This window comes from Ochotona princeps, chromosome 3, assembly GCF_030435755.1.
Source record: "Ochotona princeps isolate mOchPri1 chromosome 3, mOchPri1.hap1, whole genome shotgun sequence".
Classification (NCBI taxonomy): domain Eukaryota; kingdom Metazoa; phylum Chordata; class Mammalia; order Lagomorpha; family Ochotonidae; genus Ochotona; species Ochotona princeps.
The window spans coordinates 91692798-91708663 of record NC_080834.1 but is presented as its reverse complement, the minus strand read 5'-3'; the positions used below and the strand labels follow the sequence as shown (position 1 = coordinate 91708663).

The 15866-nt window shown below is 37.1% G+C and overlaps 1 protein-coding gene across 15 annotated transcripts in view; it reads left to right on the top strand.

Moving 5' to 3' along the window:
• Window positions 1-15866, top strand: part of DLG1 (discs large MAGUK scaffold protein 1) — a 213371-nt gene that overhangs the window by 90173 nt on the left and 107332 nt on the right. For 10 of the 15 annotated variants that reach the window (XM_036494750.2, XM_036494749.2, XM_004577808.3 and 7 more), the window contains one exon: window positions 13925-14023. The exons of the other annotated variants lie outside the window; for them this stretch is intronic. In XM_036494750.2, coding sequence (XP_036350643.2) covers window positions 13925-14023 — 99 coding nt within the window. The remainder of the gene's footprint in view (window positions 1-13924; window positions 14024-15866) is intronic. 15 annotated transcript variants of the gene reach the window in all.

Here is a 15866-nt window from a genome sequence, read left to right as displayed (position 1 = left end):
TTTTAGTAACTCATTAGAATTCATTTTATAGTATGAAATACAATGAGAGCACTATATACATACATGGGACATAATATGGGACGTAAAGCAAAATATGGATCGATTTTGTTGCTAAAATACAGTTTTCTATTTTTCTTTACTGATCAATGGTTGGCACTTTCAGTTTGTAAAACCAGAGAGATTTGTGTTATGTGAATAAATTAGATTAATACATTTTCACTTTATTGAGCATATACTCTATACTTATGATTATGGTAGGGTGATAGTGCTTGGTACTGTCATAACAGGTCTCCTATGTTAGTGTTGTCAGAAATACTCTTCTGTGATCTTGCTAGAAAGCTTAACTTTGAATTCAGTTCCTTTTAACAGACCCCATAACAGTTTTAGCACATTAAAAGATGCTAGTGAGTCAAATTTATTAATATGAAAATCATTAATCAGATTTAATATCCCTCCAGGTACCTATTATAAATACAAAATTTACTCACAATACTGATTAATGTTAAATTGTATATCTGTTAAAAGTGTTCAGTTTATAGCAAGGTTACAGCAAGGTTCTACTATAATTTGTAATGTAGTAGAAAGTCAGTGCTGCTGTTCCACAAGATAAGGAAGTCAAATAGTTAAAACCTCTTCAAGACGTTCCCACTTTTTTGAGTTGATGCCCATAACTATTGATAGAATAAATTTCTTTTTCAGTCCCCTGGAATTTTTTTTTCTTGACTTCTAATACATGGTACCAAATCTAATGCCTCTTGTATACTTACCTTTATTGAGTCTGTTTCCTCATTAGTGCCTTTCTCTTCACAGGAGCACATCTCTTCCTTTGCTTCCCTGCCTGTTTTCATACTGTGTTCAACCACACAAATCCCTGTACATCAGGTTTCTCCACCCCTTGCAATCCCTACCAAATAATGATAACTATATACTTAATAAGCTTTGTCTATAATTTTCATCATTTGTTTACACTGGGATGGAGGGGGAGGTTATTTTATTAAGATCAGTTCTTTGTGAATTCACTTGCTTTGGCATAAGTTTTCCTATTTAGAGATTCATACTACTTATACCCTTAATTTTTAGCATAAATTTAATACACAAAAAGTAGGCTGTGCATTATCCAGCCCGTCTTGATTCCTCATCCCTATATCCCTACTGCTTTTTAAGAGATTTTTTGAAAAATAATTATTATAGTATGTAAAAGCTCTTATTATGACATTGTCTAGATTTTGTGGAAACTAGTATATCATCACATCCTTTTTTAAAAAAATATTTATTAATATATATTTATTTGAAAGGCAGAATTACACAGAGAGGAGGAGAGACAGAGAAATCTTCCCATCTACTGGTTCACTCCCCAAATGGCCACAACAGCCAGAGCTGGGCCCATCTGAAGCTGAAAGCCAGGAGCGTCTTCCAAGTCTTCCACATCAGTGCTAGAGACCAACCATGTGGGTCATTCTCTGCTACTTTCCCAGGAGTGTTAATAAGGAGCCACATCAGAAATGGAGCAGACAGGACTGGAACCAGCACCTATTTGGGATGGTGTTGTGTCACAAGTGCCGGCTCTATCCCTCCTGTTTTTACATCAGGATCATTTACTACCAAATTGCCTTGATCTATATAGTGTATTCAAATCCCTAAAGTAGATGATTGTAAATATACGAGACACTTTCCTTAAAACTATTGAAGTGCCAAATTAAACCAAAAACAACAACTCTTTGTTCCTAGAACAGCATGGAACAGACACAGTGGCTTGTCAGAATTGAAGTAGAATGCTAATATTTTATAAAAGTAAATATTAGCTACATGAGTTGAATAATCTATTTAAAGGAATTATCCTAAACTAAAACACAAGAAAGCTTTGTTCATATACCCATGTGGAAAAATACAGGTTAGTATGTTAATTTGCATTTTTGTCCCAGATATATTTTGGACAGTCAAGTATTTCATTTTTAGAGCTGTGTGTTGGGTATTATTTTATCTCCCAAATGAGGTCAGTAATATAAATGCTTTGATGTTATATAGTATCACTGTGTGTGTGTGTATGTGTGTATATCAAATATAAATGATTTGATGATACATAGTATACTTAGAACTGTACCTGGCACATAGCAAGTGCTACTTTAGAGATAGATCCTGCTGTTATTTATTTTTTAATTACCTATCATGCAGTCCCTGGACAAATTAAAGTATAGGAATTGCAGAACCTAGGACAGTGTAGTGCATTCAGGTTTTCAATAAATACTGTTTACTGAATAACTTAACTAAGTACTAACCATCTACTTTTCTAAGAACCACAAATCTTAACACCTTTATTTGAAGGATTTAATGAATGGGTCTCCATGAATCCTCAGATTCATGGTAAGGTCAAGTCCCTAACATTCCCTTCTGCAAATTACCAGCAACCATTCATCAGCAGATGACTAGATTCAAGTGATAGCACTTCATTCCAAGTTCCCTCAAACATATTATGGCTAATCTTAGATCTTACACCTCTTTTAGCCTCGGTCACCACAGAAAAACATACCTACTTTCCATGTTACTCTCACTAGTTTCATTATCCCTTTGTGGCTGTACTTTATCCCTAATCTGTTTTGCACTTGTTTAATCTCTCTCATTTAAAAAAATGTTTATTTCTTTTTATCAGAAAGGCAGATTTACAGACAAAAGGAGAGACAGAAAGATCTTCATCTGCTGGTTCACCCCCCAAATGGCTGCAGTGACCAAAATTGAAGTGATCTGAAGCCAGATTTCTCCAGGTCTCTGATGCACGTGCAGGGTGTCAAGGACTTGGGCCGTCCTCCACTGTTTTCCCAAGCCATAAACAGGCAGCTGGATGGGTTACCTGGGATACAAGCCAGCACCCATGTGGGAGGCCAGCATGTGGAGTCTAAGGTTTAGCCAATTGAGCCATCACACCATCCTTCCCATTTGTCTGTACCACACAAACCTTTTTACTCTGCCCGTTGGGACTTGGTATTTGTCATCATCATAATTCCCTTTAAGCATAGGTTCTCCTGTGATGAAATCTGACCACTCTGACCCCAGTTAAAAGCAAACCTCTGCACACCACGTGTACTATGGAACCAACAGGTGGAATGAGTGTCGTTCTTTACATATCCTTGGTATTTGGGGGATGATTGTATCTCTTCCGTTTTGAAACCCTTTTTTCATCAGGCAGCATTTTCTGCTTCTCCTCCTCTTCTACATCTCTGCCAGTCATTCTTACTCTTTGATGGTTTAAGCACCTGTTTTACTATCTTTCCTGTATTCACTGTTCCTGAAATCATTCTTAAGGAATTTCAGTTCCTTGTGTGATCCATACAAAACTTGATGTTTCGATTCTTTGATATTCTTTTTTTTAAAAAGATTTATTTATTTTTTATTACTAAGTCAGATATACAGAGAGGAGGAGAGACAGAGAGGAAGATCTTCCGTCCGATGATTCACTCCCCAAGTGAGCCGCAACGGGCCAGTTCCAAAGCTTTGGGCCGTCCTCGGCTGCTTTCCCAGGCCACAAGCAGAGAGCTGGATGGGAAATGGAGCTGCTGGGATTAGAACCGGTGCCCATAGGTGATCCCGGAGCGTTCAAGGTGAGGACTTTAGCCGCTAGGCCAGGGCACCGGGCCCAATTCTTTGATATTCTTTCCCCTAGGGATCTTGGTTTGTCTTTCACTTGAGTAACCTACTGGAATGATTCATTGAAGACTTTGTCATTACAGTCATATATGCTACCTAAATATTTTCTGTTTTTTGTTACCAGCAATTTAACCTATCATACCAGCACTTTCATTCTTTTTAGTGCCTTTCCCAAAGTTGCACTATGATTTTTTTTTTAATTCTCTTAAGACTTCTGGCTCAGTTTTTTATTGTCTAACACCCTTTTATGTGTTGTTGATAGTTTTCCATGGTCTGTGGCTACAAACACTGCTTTTCATTATCTCAGCCTCCTTGCCCTTCTGTCACTTCATTGATAAAATTCAACCTTGGTTTATATTAACTCTACATGCTATACATTTCCCACAGTGTAATCAATATCTCTTTCTTGATACATTCTGCTTTGTCTTGTAGTCTGTTAAACAAATAAACCATCTGCATTTCTTAAGTTTGTTTTTCTGTAGTAATTCATGGTCCTTAGACTATTCAAGGACTTCTGAAAGTCCTTTGTTGCATCATCTGTCTTTTCCTTTATACTAATTCTCTCCAGCATACATAGCACCTGTAATACCTCTTATTACAGCCAGTAACCTTCCCCCACCACCAAAAAAAAAAACCAAAAAACCCTCATTGTGTTAAATTATCAAATCCAATGATGAATTCTCAGTGTTTGTTTTACTTAAGACAGTATGTGACTGCTTTGAGCTTTGCGTGCTGCTCTAATGATCACTGCTGTGTTCACTGATACTTTACTAAGCTCAGTTTTGTCCAACGTGTTCTCCTTTTTGCTACTGCTAAATGTTAGTGTCTCAAGGTTCAGTCCTTAGACTTCTCTGTTTTGTTCTCACATTTCAGGTAGTGTCATCCAAACCTGTTCCTTCAAGTACTATTTAGTGCAAAGCATTCCCTTTCTATTCAGTATCTCCTATTGAATTGATAGTTTTACATATTACAGAGAATGTTTGATCTTCAGTGCACCAAGCCACCATTATAATAATCTTCTGTTCCCCTTTTCTTTGTTCCAAATCATTCCTTCCAGCATAGAGCCTATCTCAACACTTTCACAACTACTAGTTTAGGTATTTTTTGCAAGGCTCTGTTGCAACCATTTGTAGAGTGAGCCAGCATATGAAAGATCCATCTGTCTCTGTCTCCCTCCCTCCCTTTCTCTATATATTTCTGACTCAAGAAAAATAAATAAATCTTTAAAAAAAGGAAAAAAGAAACAGTGATTGCCATAGGTTAGAAAGGAAGAGATAGACTACAGGGAGTCCAGGGGATTTGCAGGGGACAGTGAAACTGCTCTACCTAATAATGAAGGATGCATGTTGTTATATTACCTGTAAATATCCGTAGAATATCCATCACCAGCAATGAAACCTAAAATGTGGTCTTTGAGTAATAATGATGTATTAGTGTAGGTTAATTAATTATAACAAACACAGCCACTTGTGCAAGGATGTTGATAATGGGCAGGCTGCAGATGTGGCATATAGAGTTTTTTGTGAACCTGAAATCACTCTTTTTAAAAAAAATACAAACACTTGTTTTATTTATTTGAAAGATAGAGTTACAGAGACAGACAGACATGGGGCAGGCGGAAGGGTTTCCCACTTGCTGGTCACTCCCCAGTTGGAAGGCTGGAGGCAGGAGCATCATCCAGGTCTGCACATGAGACTTAAACCAGTGCCCATTTGGGATGCCATTACATCTTTTAAGGGGAGAAAAACAGCCTGTTTTGAAAAATAAGAAATTGGTGTCAACATAGACTAGATGAGCTTAGTTTCAAGAACTATTCAAGTGAAGTTTGTTACATAATCTCATACAAATATGGTATATATTTTGTAGTTTTTATATAGTTTTTGGAATGCTATAGATTCCTTCAAGGATAAGTAGGCCAAAAAATTATACATCTTTTAAAAGATTTATTTTTATTTTTATTTGAAAGCTTATTTATAGAGAAGGAGAGACAGAAAAATCTTCCGTCCACTAGCTCACTCCCCAAATGGCTGCAATGGCCAGAGCTGAGCTGATTCGAATCCAAGAGCTTCTTCCAGGTTCCCCCCTCCACCCCATCCCCAGATGCAGAATTGGGCCATCCTCTGCTTTCCCAGGCCACAAACAGAGAGCTGGATAGGAAGTGGAGCAGCCAGGATATGAGCTAGTGCTCATATGGGCACATGCAAGGCAAGGACTTTAGCCACTAGGCTACTGCACTGGGCCTCTAAATTTATGCTTTTGATATATTCAACAAGATTGAAGCCATGTGTTAAAAATGACTGACCTATATATGATATGACCAGATAGAAGATATAATCTTTATCTTTTGCCCTTTATTTAAAGTAATGCTTGCTTTCACAAGAATTGTGTTTGATACTGCTATTGTAGCTGTAAGTTAATATTCAATTGGATAATGATTCTGTTTAACATTAGCTGCTAAACCTTGAACTTCACAAGTGCTGGTGCTACAGTGTATGTGCTTTTCCCCTAGACTAGCATGGAATATACAATGGACGAATATTTACTGAGTGAGTAGGCAAATGTTCTGCTGTGTTTTATTTCCTTTCTTTTCTTTTTGGGGTGGGTATTTATTTTACCTTAAAGGCAGATTTACAAAAAATTTTCTTTCCTCTGATTCATTCTGCAAATAGCCACAATGGCTAGAGCTTAGACAATCCAAAGCCAGGAGCTTTCTCTGCACATGGTTACAGGGGTCCAAGTCCTCTGCTTTCCCCATCCATAGCAGGGAGCTGAATGGGAAGTGGAGAAGCCAGGACTAGAACCAGCGCCCATATCAGATGTCAGCATTACATAGGAATTGCGCTTTGAGCCACTGTACCAGCCTCTCTGCTCTTGTTTATTCTCACTTCATGTGATGATACCTAGGAAGAATTTTGTACATTTTGAATGTGAATTAGTTATAAATTATTCAAGCCATTTTAATGTAGAGCTATAACCTAAAAATGTATAAATCTGAGGCCACTATTGTGGTAAAGTGAGTTCAGTCACTACTTCTGACTCTGCCAGAATGCTGCTTCTAGTCTTGGCTGCTCCGCTTAAATTCAGCTTTCTGCATTTGGGCCTAGAAAGGTAGCAGATTATGTGAGTATTTGGACCTCTGCAACTGTCCTGTGTGAGTTCTGAGCTCCTGGCTTGGCATGACTCAGGCCCAGCTGCAGCCATTTTTGCAACCAGTATATGGAAGAATGTGCTTGCTCACTCATTCTATCTCCCTACCCAACCATCTCTCTCTCCCTCCTCTAAGTAAATAAATCTTTTAAGAAAATACGTACTCCTAGATTATAAGAATTTGGAGGGCCCAGTGGTGTGGCCTAGCGGCTAAAGTCCTCGTCTTGAAAGCCCCGGGATCACATATGGGCTGGTTCTAATCCCGGCAGCTCCACTTCCCATCCAGCTCCCTGCTTGTGGCCTGGGAAAGCAGCCGAGGAACGGCCCAAAGTTTTGGGACCCTGCACCCGTGTGGGAGACCCGGAAGAGGTTCCTGGTTCCCAGCTTCGGATTGGCGCGCACCGGCCTGTTGCGGCTCACTTGGGGAGTGAATCATCGGATGGAAGATCTTCCTCTCTGTCTCTCCTCCTCTCTGAATATCCGGCTTTCCAATAATAATAAATCTTTAAAAAAAAAAATTTGGTGGAGTAATTCAGAATGCAATGTGAATAACTTAAATTCTTACTTAAATGTTGCTTATCAATTTTTAAAAAATATTATGCTGTATTATTATTATTTTTGTTCTTTCTCGTACTGTTGTTTAGGTAACATTTCCAGTCCTCCATGTTAAAGTTGAGATTTTGGGCACAGTTAAAAATACAGCGTTCGGAGCGCAAGGAGAACAGTGTGCTACCATGAGGCAGTCATTTGACCTAGCATTAAAGTGCTGATTTGGAACCTCAGGTCCCACATCAGAGTGCCTATATTCAGTGCCTGCTCCAAGTTCTCATTCCTGTCTCTGCTTATGTGCACCTTGAGAAGCAGCAGGTGATGGCCCAAGTAGTTGGGGCCTGGCCACTCACAAGGGAGGCGTGGATTGAATTCCCAACTCTTGGTACAGCTCTTGTGGGCATTTGGGGAGTGCCTCGCTGTCTTCTGCCTTTCAAATAATGATTAATTGATGATTGGATGTTTGCTTGTGGGCTACTTAGGGCATAAACAGAATTCAGTGGGTTCAAATAAAATTTTCTTTTTTAAATATACCAGTTTATATTGAAATTACCTACTTGCAATGAGAATAGCAAAAGGACATTGAGGTAAACTGTTTAAGCCACAGAAAGCAACTTTTTAAATACATTCTGGACTCCATCCAAACAATGTTTGATCAGTGTATGCTGTATTTTATCTTAATACAAAAATTCAAGATTTGCACCTTTTTTCCCCCTGATTTCATTCTTACTCTTAATTAGCCACTTTGATGTTTAATTAGAGAAACATGCCTCATTAAAGTGTAGTAGATCTTTTAGCAAAGGATCAAAGAACTCAGCTTAAAAATATTAATAATGCCTCATAAGAACAGAATAATGTTTTTACTGTCCCAACAGTATCATGACAGTGCTTTTCCTTGTCACCTGAATTTGACACCAAAAGATTTGCTAATTTATTTATTTAATTTTCCTTAGAATAATGTAAGTACTTTAGATCTTACTTTAGAATCTTTGTGCTTATTCTAAATTCTGTTTACCTACTCACAGAACATGTTAATGTAAGATACAAGCATTGTTGGCTTGTACTATGGTTTCAGTTATTTTCTTTGGAGTTTCATGTTGTGTTTTGAAACTAGTTTTAATAAATAGAAAATTTTCTTAGTGTGTTTAGGTGTCCTTCAGATCTTTAATGCTTGGGTCTAACTGATCAAAGATATTTTAGGGATCACTATTGGTATTATTGTTAATAATCTTTCAGTTCTGACTTCTCAGACACACGAATATACAGGCTCTACATTCAGAAATAATTCTTGATTTGACCACACATGTTCATTTTCACAGTTAACCATCATTAAGCTTAAGGCTGTCGTCATCTCAGCTGAACTACCACAGCCATAGTAGACTCCCTGTTTTCCCCTCTATATCTCTTCCTATAGCTGTAAGGATTTATATGCACATAATTAAGCCACTTTAGCTATTTTAAACAGAGAAGAGTTTAATAAAGGTAGTCATCTCAATCATATGTATTTACTGCCGAAGAACAAAAATAAGGGAGGATAGTTTGTGGTCCTAAATTAGATGTACCTGATGAGACCCTGTATCGCTTCTATGAAAATCTCTTGTGTTTTAAATGCTGGTTTCATAATTTTAATACCTTACACTAGATGTAAAATAAAGTTTTAAAGGAAAAATAACCATCTCTAAAAACAAGTCATTGTAAACATTTTTAATAGTTGTCAAATTGATACCAATTTCAAGACAGTTTAAGATATGTACAATCTGTCCAGTTATTATATAGAAATTTACAATTTTTTTTGGCAGTGCTCATCGAGACAGTGTTGGTATTATAGCCTCTGTTGTCATGGAAACAAGTCTCTGAAGAAGGCAGCCTCAGAGACTAATGGTTCCATGGTGTTGCTATGGATAGAAACAGCTGAGAGGGTTGCTTGTCACATGATCAAGATTTTTTTCAAAAACAACAAAAAATTCTTCAGGGCTGATCTTATTAAGTGATGCAAATGGAGCAGGACAAGGATAATGGAATAACAGTCTTTATTATCCATTTAATTGAAATAGTTATATAAGATTTTTCTAATTTGAAATGCTATTCTTTTCTGCGGTAACCCAAATGGTTACTGCATATTGCTGCCTTACTATTTATATTGGAATCTTAAGCTTGACATTTTCCAATTTAGAACCATCTTACACAGTTCCCCAGATTTGTACCATGCTCTCAGTGCTGTGCTTAGACATCCTCTTATCTCTTTAATGTTACTGTATCAGTTTTGATATCTATGCTGTTGCTTATCTGTCAACTGTTATTTGATTATTTGTTTAAGACTAGTTTTTAACCGAATTATTTTACTGGCTTGTAATTTTGTTGTTGTTAAGAGGTGTTTATCATTTCTGGACTGGAAATCATTTGTGTTGCTATGTCATTTCTTTTTAAGTATTTGTGTTCCTTAAGAAATAGGCAAATAGGGCCCGGCGGCGTGGCCTAGCAGCTAAAGTCCTCACCTTGAAAGCCCCAGGATCACATGTGGGCACCAGTTCTAATCCCGGCAGCTCCACTTCCCATCCAACTCCCTGCTTGTGGCCTGGGAAGGCAGTCGAGGACGGCCCAATGCCTTGGGACCCTGCACCCATGTGGGAGACCCGGAGGAGGTTCCAGGTTCCCGGCTTCGGATTGGTGCGCACCGGCCCGTTGCGGCTCACTTGGGGAGTGAATCATCGGATGGAAGATCTTCCTCTCTGTCTCTCCTCCTCTCTGTATATATGACTTTGTAATAAACTGAATAAATCTTTAAAAAAAAAAAAAAGAAAAGAAATAGGCAAATGTTTTTTAACAAGTACTTGCCCAGTGCCCTGTTGAGAATGAGATGGTTTAAGATGATCTAGGTTAATTTAGGGGTTTATTTAAATGGTATTTAGATTTTAATCTAAAGAAAATAGATGCTATAAGAAGCCTCAGAGACAGAAGGTTGCAATAGAGTTTAAATGTAACATTAAAGGATTTATAGTTTATCATAAAAATGGGGTAAGTTCTTATTTTCTTAAATAACCAAAGCAAAATAGTAGCAATAGAGAAGCATGAAAAAACTTTTTGAAATAATGAAGTGTATTTATTTAAGAAAAATTATTTATTGGAAAGGCAGATTTACAGAGAGGAGAGGCATAGGAAAAGATCTTCCATGCACTGATTTCCTCCCCAAATGGCCCCAACAGCCAGAGCTGAGTCCATCTGAAGCCGGAAACTTCTGGGTCTCGCATGTGAATGCGGGATCTCAGGAACTTCGGCCATCCTCTGCTGTTTTCCCAGGCCATAAGCAGGGAGCCGAATGGAGAGCAAAGCAGCAAGGACATGAACTGGCACTCAGATGGGCTACCAGCACTTCCAGTAGAGGATTAGCCTGTTGAACTATCATGCCAGCCCCAATGGTTATGTTTATTACCTTGAATGTGATGCTGTATTCATGAGTACATATATGTGTTCAGACTCATCACATTGTATATATTTAATATGTATCTTTTTTACATCAAATTTTTTTCAGTATTTTATCAGAAAGTGGAAATCAAAAATTTTAGATTTGTTGACAAACTTTGATGACTTATAATAAGTTATGTTATGGTGTATCATTCAATTTGGGTTTTTCTGAGTTTAATATTTAAGCTATGTATTTTTGATAGTATCGCCAAAGTGGTGTTCTGTTAGACTCTGTTGAATGGCACATGATTTTAATCTGTACCATTACTGATGGTTAACTTTAATCACATTGAGGTGGTATCAGCCAAGTTTCTGCACAGTAACAGATGAATGTTTTGATAGGATATTGTGTGTAACAACCTCATTCAAACAAGAATATAACAACAAATTTCCAATAATGGGATTAAGAATAAAAACTAAGATTGCAACTGAGTATACATATGAACAGACCAGTGTAGCCTTCTCCTGTGTATGGAAAACAGAGAAAAGGTTGGAAGTTTTATTAAAACAGAGATCTACACAAGTGATTTTGAATGGAGTTCATTAGCAGTGCTGTGCTTGCAAGAGCTAGCAAGTTCTAATTAGCAGGTGTGAGAGTTACTATGTAATTGCTATGTAGTTAACAGTTCTTCTACCAGTTGTTAAATAAAGGTAATTTTAAAAGTAGGGCTGACTGAATCAGTTCTGTGAGATAGTTCGTAGAGCCAGGTGTCCATGACCATGACTGGAGTGGTTTGGTTTTGTTTGGTTGGTTGTGGGGTTTTTTTGTTTTGTTTTGTTTTGTTTTTGCTATTATGCACTTCAGCTCCATTTTCATGGAGTGTAACAGGAGTTTCTCCGTTTTTGAAGAGTGAATTTTCACGTACACTTGCTGAAATGAAATTTCACTCTGCAACCGGAGGAAGTTTTAGCATCTATTGCTTTTTCTTGAATGAGTTATTGCTATGATGGTTGCCAAATGATACATCTATCACTCCTTGTGTATTTTTAGTTGTCATTCTGTTAAAAAGAAATGTTTTATCTACTATTTTTTTTTTTAATATCAGTGTGGACTGTTAGATTCTTAACTCAGTTTTTAAGCTACCATTGTCATTACTTGAGTCTCAGATTGTTCCTATCTGCCCACAAGCAGCCCTCTAAACTGCCTTCTGTGTCCTTGGTCACTCTCGCATCATTCTCAAGCACTTTATTTTCTGGCTCAGCGAGAAGTCTGCACTCTTTGCATGTATTAAACTGACATTTCTACAAGGACCTCTCTTCTTTATCTTTTTTTTTTTTTTAAATTGAAGACTGGGTATTTGGCAGTCTGATCACAAGTGCTGAATATGTTCATTCTGATGAGGTGTTAACTGTTTCTTGTTCCTCTCATGGGCAGAACTAGGGAGTATACACACACTTCTGTTTTTTATGTGTATCTGAGTATATCCAAGCACATTATGTTTCCAGTTTCATTCAGCACCCTGGATCTTCCTTTCTGTGTTTATTAGGGGCTTCAAAATGTATATGGAAAGTTCATGTTCTAATCTCATTTTCCATGAATATTTTAATATTCTCTTGTATCATTCTTTTTCCGACACAAGGATCTTTGGACCCCTGCTGTTGTTACTCTTTCTGTATGTGTTGATTACATCAAAATCCCTTTGACATGAGCAAGCCCCCTCATCATCACCATCATAGGCAGGCACATTCCTCCTCTGCACAAGTTGCAGCAGATATCCTTTTCCTCCAAGGCCCCCAGCCTTCATGCCACATTCCAGCGCACATAGCTTACCTTTCCATTGCTTCCAGCAGCATATACCAGGCTGCTGCTGCAGCTGCTACTTCCAGTCTACTCCATGCACACAGATGTTCGGACCCTGCGTTAAGATTTAGCAGGACACCACTTAACACCAGCTTAGGCTTCAACAGTATACACTTTTCTGTTCAATAAATTGCCAGTCTATGACAATATTTTATTTACTTCTCTCAATTATGCAGGTAAACCGTCTGGAATTTATTTTATGTGTAATATGAGATAGAAAGTAATATTCACTTAATTTTCCATATTTATATCCAGTTTTCTCATACTTTTTTGTAAATCAAAGAGTCACAGCCTGTTGACTACATAAGTTACTAATTTGAAGTTAATATTGTGGGATTCAAATTTTTTTCCCCTGTGGAAATAATACATAAATGGTAATCCAAGCCAGTCATACAGAGGCTTTATTTGTAGTATTTTTTGTACTGTGGTGTAATGTGTGTAAGAGAAAATTTCCTTTCATCCATTTTTTAAAGAATTTATTTTTATTGGAAAGGCAGATATAGAGAGAGGAGGAAAGACAGAGAGGAAGATCTTCTATCTGCTGGTTCACTAACCAAGTGGCCTCAGTGGACGGAGCTGAGCCCATCTGAAGCCAGGTGCTTCTCCCAGGTCTACCACATGGTGCAGGGTCATAAGGCTTTGGGTTGTCCTCTCTTGCTTTCCCAGGCCACAGAAAGGGAGCTGGATGGGAAGCAGGGCTACTGGGACACGAACTTGTGCCCGTATGGGATCCAGGCCTGTGCAGGGCGAGGACTTGAGCAACTAGGCTACCATGTCAGGCCCTCAACCATTTTTATAAGTATACAATTCAGTGACATTTAATTATGTTCATTAATGACTGTACATGTGGGTTTGGGCTGGATTTTATTCTTGACAGTAAAGGTTATTAGCATCAATTATTTAATATAAATTTAACTTTGAAGTACTTTGAATCTTTGTGGCATTCTAAATCCTCATTTTCTGACTGATGGGTTATTAAGAATCCTTTTCTCTCTTTGAATACAAAGAAAAAATCAATCGTGTATTCTGAATGCTAGGAAAATAGTGAAGTCCATGGTATCATCCCCCAGGGTGATTAGCATGAAGGGATTATTATCATTTATTTGTACCTAAGCATCTAAGAAATACTTAATAATTTTGACAACAGAATCATTGCAATTATTGGTGGTATACTTATTTTAATTTTTAGGAAGCGTTTTCTCATTACTTAAAGTATGTTTTAGTGTTGTACGTATTTCTTAGTCATTTAGTTTATGGCACAACTGTGTTATATGTTTTCCCTTTGTTTTGGTGTCTTCCTGATTTTTTCTCATTGATGATTTTTAGCCAACAGAAGCTGTTCCTCCCTCTTCTCCCACTGTCCCTGTGATCCCTGTCCTGCCAGTCCCTGCTGAGAATACTGTCATCCCACCCACCACACCACAGGTTTTTATTCATTTCTTTTTTTGTTCATAAATATTTCATTTGTGTTTAATGTTTTGTTTGTATTCTTTTAAACTGTTTTGACTGCTTTTTGTTGGATGTGGTAGTTTACTTTTACTTTCAGTTGATATTTTGGGGGGAATTAAGTGTTAACAGAAAATAGGATCAACATTTGCCATGTTATTTGGTTGCCTTAGAAACAGGACACATTTTAAATTTATTCATACTCAGTCTCCTTAGAAGAATTTTTATCATGTTTAAAGCACTTGCAAATCTGTTTAAAATTTAAATTATTTTTATCCCAAAACATTTTATTTCTTTTCTAAAAGTAATAATAATTATTGCACTTCTGATCTTATACTAAATGTGTCATTTCATATACCACTTTGTTTCCCTATATATGTATTTCTTTGGAAATATTTCTCCTCTGTCCTGTAGATAACGTGTCCCATTTATTAATTTAAAATAACTCATGTGTCTGGAGTATATGGGAATTATTTTTATCTGTGCTAACTGCAACTTATCTGTAAATCTAAACCTTTGAAATGAAAAATGCATTTTTTTAAAAGATATATTTATTTTTATTGCAAAGTGAGATACACAGAGAGGAGAGACAGAGAGAAAGATCTTGTGTCTGATGATTCACTCCCCAGTTGGCTTCACTGGCTGGGGCTGAGCCAGTCTGAAACCAGGAGCCTCTTCCAGGTCTCCCACGTGGGTGCAGGATCCCAAGATTTTGGGCCGTCCTCTCTTGCCTTCCCAGGCCACAAGCGGAGAGCTGGGTGGGAAATAGTGCTGCCAGGATTAGAACTGGTTCCCATATAGGATCCCGGCGTGTTCTAGGCGAGGACTTCAGCTGCTAAGCTACTGTGCTGGGCCCTAAAAATGTTATTTTTAAAGTTAATTGTAAAGTTACATTTAAAAGTTAAATGTCAGATAATCTGACCACTTTTAGTTTACAGAGCCTTTTTACTCCAAAGATTCGCTTATTGAGACATAACTGACCTCACAATAGTTACTCAGAAGGAACATATTGAAAATATTGAGTATAATAATCATCTCTGGCATGAAAAACCTCAGTCTCATTTTAAGTGTGAGTAATTGTATCCATAGGTATTTTGGTACTTAACTGATCTGTCACATAAAACAAGGAAAGCATAGTTTCACAAATCATCTCATTAAGGGGAAAAGGAGAAATCAGCCTTGAAAATCAAATTTCAATATCCTTTCTATTCTGAAAATTCAGAAACTCATCATACAAAGTAGGAATATAGGAAAAATTATAAGAATAATGAAGTCTTATTGTAACATTTTAGTCATATTGTGAAAAGACTGAACTTTAGTAATATTTGTGCTTCCATATAATCTTTAAATCCTTTTGAAAATCATTAAAACTAAATTATTATATAAAGCTGGCAAGAAGTGAAAAGATAATCTAAATGAATGTTCTCTCCATATTGCAGAGAAGAAATTGAATTTATAAATAAAATATAATTCTGAGTGAGCAGTGTAAAGATTACTGTAATATAATATTGTAACATCTTTCAAAATACCTAGGGCTTAAATAGTACTATATTTTTTAAAGGAAATTGAAAATTTTGTTTTACTCTTTTCACTTTGGTTGAACATTTTAATCTTAGAAAATCATTCTCTAGAATCTTTTGAAGTTTTGTACCAGCCTTTTTTTTTCAATTGAGACCCTGTCCTTCCCTGCTCAGAATTCTCATTTATATACTCCCAAATATCCCTAACCTAGTATCCCACTATACTTAAAAACTGTTAACTGCACAGCCTTATAGTTAAATGCTGGCATTAGAGTCAGATTGACCCACACCAATTCCACTGC